The sequence below is a fragment of the Cervus canadensis genome, chromosome 32 (assembly GCF_019320065.1).
Source record: "Cervus canadensis isolate Bull #8, Minnesota chromosome 32, ASM1932006v1, whole genome shotgun sequence".
Taxonomy (NCBI): Eukaryota; Metazoa; Chordata; class Mammalia; order Artiodactyla; family Cervidae; genus Cervus; species Cervus canadensis.
The window spans coordinates 3,838,377-3,843,273 of record NC_057417.1 but is presented as its reverse complement, the minus strand read 5'-3'; the positions used below and the strand labels follow the sequence as shown (position 1 = coordinate 3,843,273).

The 4,897-nt window shown below is 40.5% G+C and overlaps 1 protein-coding gene and 1 non-coding gene across 2 annotated transcripts; both read right to left on the bottom strand.

The window, feature by feature from the left end:
* Positions 1 to 1,087: 1,087 nt before the first annotated feature.
* Positions 1,088 to 1,450, bottom strand: LOC122432758 (60S ribosomal protein L10-like). Its single transcript, XM_043454865.1, has one exon. It carries the CDS (start codon positions 1,431 to 1,433, stop codon positions 1,134 to 1,136), a length of 300 nt encoding a protein of 99 aa, XP_043310800.1. The 5' UTR covers positions 1,434 to 1,450; the 3' UTR covers positions 1,088 to 1,133.
* Positions 1,451 to 1,491: 41 nt separating this feature from the next.
* LOC122433648 lies at positions 1,492 to 1,626 on the bottom strand. Its single transcript, XR_006267140.1, has one exon. It is a non-coding gene; the product is annotated as a small nucleolar RNA SNORA70 (small nucleolar RNA).
* Positions 1,627 to 4,897: the final 3,271 nt, after the last annotated feature.

Genomic DNA, 4,897 nt, shown 5'->3' with positions numbered 1-4,897 from the left:
GACCATAGCAGTGTTATTTTGATCACATGTATACAAATCGTAACTGTAACCCCGTTCAGAAGAAATTTTACAGTTAGAACATCATGGTCAGAAGAATGTGCCTTAAATCCAAGCATATACATATACATATTAATGTATATCTTTGTTGCAGAGAACAATGATATGAGTGATCAAAAAAGACTTTAAAGCATAACATACTATATTAAGACACATTTCAGGAGAGATTGAATGAAATGGAAGAACAGATTAGAGAAAAGGAAATAAAACAAAACTTGAGACAAAGAAAAATGTGTTTATGTGTAAGTGAATGATGGTGGTGAAAGTTCAGGCCTATACATACATTTGAAAGTGATGAAAAAAAAAAAAGAAAGTGATGTAGCAGTTAGTTTGATGGGTCAGCATTTACAATATACCAGAGGGTGCATTCTTTGTGACCATTTAAGGTCTGTCTACAATGCAGGAGACCTGCGTTCAATCCCTGGAGTTGGGAAGATCCCCTGGAGAAGGAAATGGCAACCCACTCCAGTATTCTTGCCTGGAAAATCCCATGGACGGAGGAGCCTGGTAGGCTACAGTCCATGGGGTCGCAAAGAGTTGGACACGACTGAGCAACTTCACTTTCACTTCACTTTCACTAAGGTGATGGAAAACTTTAGAAGTCAACTTAATGTGTAATTAACTATGGTGTTTCTCCCAAAATATTATGATGCATGAGATCAAGGAGATTGAAGAACTCAAACCTAGGGAGAAAAACATCAAAAACTGCCTCACTTTGTAGATTGCCTTTAGCTCAAATGCTTTGGTTATTTCACCATTTTTTACATTCTTTGTGTAGGCAGATTCTCTTTTTTAGAATCAGCATTTCTATTCTTCTTTGAGAACTTATCAGAAATTGCAGGGAATTTTGTCAAATGCATTTTCAGCACTTGTTGGTAAATGTGACTTTCTGCTTTTTTTCATTTATATGATGAGGTTTATCAGTTTTCCTAATTTGGACCTATCCTTGTGTTCTTGAACTCATGGCCATCTTTATTAACTGGTACAAGTAATTTTCTTTCTTTCTTTTTTTTTTTTTTTTGACAGGAAATAGCATTTATTGGTGAGCGTGATTAAGGAGGGAACAGAGCTAATGCTCATGAGTGCAGGGCCCACCATTTGTCCAGGGGACCATGATTAGGGATGTATTTGACCCCACAGCCATCCAGGATGAGTCTTTCTGCCACCATGTTCTCAAATTCATCCGCATTGAACTTGGTAAATCCCCACTTCTTGGAGATGTGGATCTTCTGACTGCCAGGGAACTTGAACTTGGCCCGGCAGAGGGCTTCGATCACATGCTCCTTGTTCTGAAGCTTGGTGTGGATGGACATTATGACCTGGCCAATGTGGACCCTGGCCACTGTGCCCTGAGGCTTTCCAAAGGCACCGCGCATACCTGTCTGGGGTCTAGATTGAGAAACAGCAGGCCAGTCATGAATGCCCACTAGGAAGAGTTGTCTCCAGGGTCCCTTAGGGCTACCTGTACAGGCAACAGGCTGCATACACTACCAAGGAGGCTGCTGTTTGCAGCCATTGCACACTGGGCCCCCATGGGGAAAAGAGCACAGTCGGCTTAATTGACTGCAAAGGTACAAGTAATTTTCTAACTCATGGTGGCATTCAATTTTTGTAGGAGAATGCCCCCTCCTTTTTTTTTTTTTTTAAACAGGAGATGCAGGTTCAAGCATTTAGGCAAGAATTTCATAAAGTCCACCACTGATTCTTCAGTGATTCAGCCAACAACAATAATAGCAATAGCAACAAATGTTATGAACATGTGCTAAAGTTACAACAAAGTGTTAATTTGTTAACATTAAGGAGGGTAGGTGAGTGTTCATTGTGTTTTAACATTTTACAGACTTGAAAATTGTGGTCACATGGAAGCAACCTAGATGTCCATTGACAAGAATGGATAAAGAAGCTGTGGTACATAAATACAGTGGAATATTACTTAGCCATAAAAAATAATGCATTTGAGTCAGTTCTAATGAGACAGATGAACCTAGAGCCTATTATACAGAGTGAAGTAAGTCAGAAAGAGGAAAACAAATATCATATTAATGCATATATATGTGGAATCTAGAAAGATGGTACTGATGAGCCTATTTACAGGGCAGCAATGGAGACTCCGATATTGAGAACAGATGTGCAGACACAGAGTGGGAAGGAGTGGGTGTGACAAATAGGGAGAGTTGCATGGAAACATATACACCACCATATGTAAGACAGACAGCCAGTGGGACTTTGCTGCATGACCCAGGGAACTCAAACCAGTGCTCTATGACAATCTGGAGGGGTGGGATGGGGTGGAGAGTGGGACGGAGGGCCACGAGGAAGGGGACATATATACACTTATGGCTGATTCATGTTGCTGCATAGCAGAAACCAACACGATATTGTAAAGCGATTATCCATCAATTAAAAATAAATAGACTTAAAATTGTGGTTAAAGGTTTTTTAAAAAGTAAGATTTTATTTGTTCATTATGTTAGGAACTTTACCAAGTAGGTTTTTGAGATAGACTATGCCCCAGTTTCATCATGGAGGTTTTTGTGGGTGCTGGGCTGAGGTAAAATTATCTTTATAGAAAGGTGCCTTTGACAAGTTTCCAGAGCTCAGAGCAATAAGCCACTCAGGCTATTTAGGAGGAGGTGTGAATTTTTCTTCTGGAGTGATTTGTCTGCTGTATCTGTTACTTCTTGATCCATTTTTATAACTTTTCAAGGAAACTATCCCTTTCACGTAAATTATCAGGTATTTTGATATGCAGTTGTACATTACCTTTTACCTGACACTATTTCTTGTTATTGCTCACCAGATACTCATTAAAAAAAAAAAATGTTTTGATGGAATTGATCTACTTGTCACCGTTTTTACAAGAACAAGCTTTTAGTGTTACCCTTCAGGCATGGTATTGTATTTGGTTTCAAGTTTAATTTAGGCTTTTACATTTCGTCCTCTATTTCCATTGATTTTATTTATTCTAGTTTCTTAGATTGAATGCATATTTTCAGTCTTGCTAAGTAAGGAAAGCACTGATGTTGTACTCAGAAAAGTGAAATAAAGGAAGAAAGAAAACTCCTGAATGGCATTAAGACATCACAGACAGAGTTTTGGTAAGTCACTATTTTATACATGTAGAAGAGTTAATATCCTTCCTAAACAAAGAACATCAACAAATTAAGGAAAAAAGAAAAGCAGACAAACAGTAAAACAGGAAACACATCAGAGGAACTGCAATGATCAGTGAATCTAAAAAGATACCTCAAAAAAAAAATATATATATATATATATGTGTGTCACCTCACTGAGTAATGATGAAAAGAGCATCTATAATGATTTCCAAACATACCACTACAGTTACGTGCAAGAAATTGTAGATTCCTTTACCTGGCTTGCAATGCAGCTCTTGAACAAATAGAAATATCAAACTCCTTTTAAGATGAAACATCCAACACAGCTCTTTGTGTTTCTTTTATAGCAGACAGATCTTGATTGGATAACAACAGCATGGATCTGTGGAGGACCATTTCACTCATTAGCTTAGTTTTCTCCCAATTCATCTAGTGATATAAGATCCTGGGGGTGCTGAGAAAGCTCTTTAAAGGAGATCCTGGTGACAAACACTTGCTCTATGGTGGTTAAGGGTCATGTACTTGTGGAAAACACTAAGAAATCACATAGGTTTTTCCCCCTGCTTGTTGATGGTGGTGGTTTCCATTCAGCTTCACCTGATGATGGTTTGGTCAAGATGAGGGAAGGGTCATTCTTTCTCAGCTGCCACCCACTTTATACCAGGGTTTCCCTACTTCCCTGAGCTTGAGAATCACTGAGGCTCTTACTGAAGGCACAATTCATCTGGTGCTTCATGCAGTACTCAGCAGTGGGACCAGGAGTATGGATTTTACACAGCACCAGGGGCTTCTTTTTTAAAAATTCATTGTTTTGTTCTGTTTTTTGAATTTTATTTTGTTTTTGGTCACATCACATGGCACATGGGATCTTGGTTCCCCACCCAGCCAGGGGTCCAACTTGTACCCCCTGCAGTGGAAGTACGGAATCTTAACCACTGGACCACCAGGGAAGTGTCTAATTTTTCTGGATTCCATGTTTCAATGAAAACATACAAAACCTGTCTTCTTTTTATCTAGCTTATTTCACTAAGCATGAGCCTCTTCAGGTCCATGCATGCATGCGTGCTAAGTTGCTTCAGTTGTGTCTGATTCTTTGCAATCCTAAGGACTGTAGCCAGCCAGGCTCCTCTGTCCATGGGATTCTCCAGGCAAGAACACTGGAGTGGGTTGCCGTGCCCTTCTCCAAGGGATCTTCTTGACCCCAGGATTGAACCCAGGTCTCCTGCATTGCAGGCAGATTCTTAACCATTTGAGCCACTAGGAAAGCCTTCTCCAGGTCTATGATGTTGTTACAAACAGCAGAATTTCATTCTTCTTTATGACTGATTGTTGTAGCTAATACTGCTGTGCTGTGCTTAGTCATTCAGTCATGTCCTACTCTTTGCAACCCCATGGACTATAGCCTGTCTGGCTCCTCTGTCCATGGGGATTCTCCAGGCAAGAATACTGGAGTGGGTTACCATGGAGTGGGTAACAGGAATAGGTTACTCCTCTAGGGGATCTTCCCACCCCAGGGATTGAACCCAGGTCTCCCACATTGCGGTCAGATTCTTTACCATCTGAGCCACCAGGTAAGCCCGAGAATACTGGAGTGGGTAGCCTACCCCTTCTCCAGGGGAACTTACCAACCCAGGAATTGAACTGGGGTCTCCTTCATTGCAGGCAGGTTCTTGACCAGCTGAGCTACTTGGGAAGCCCAGCTAGTACTTCTAATACTATGTTAA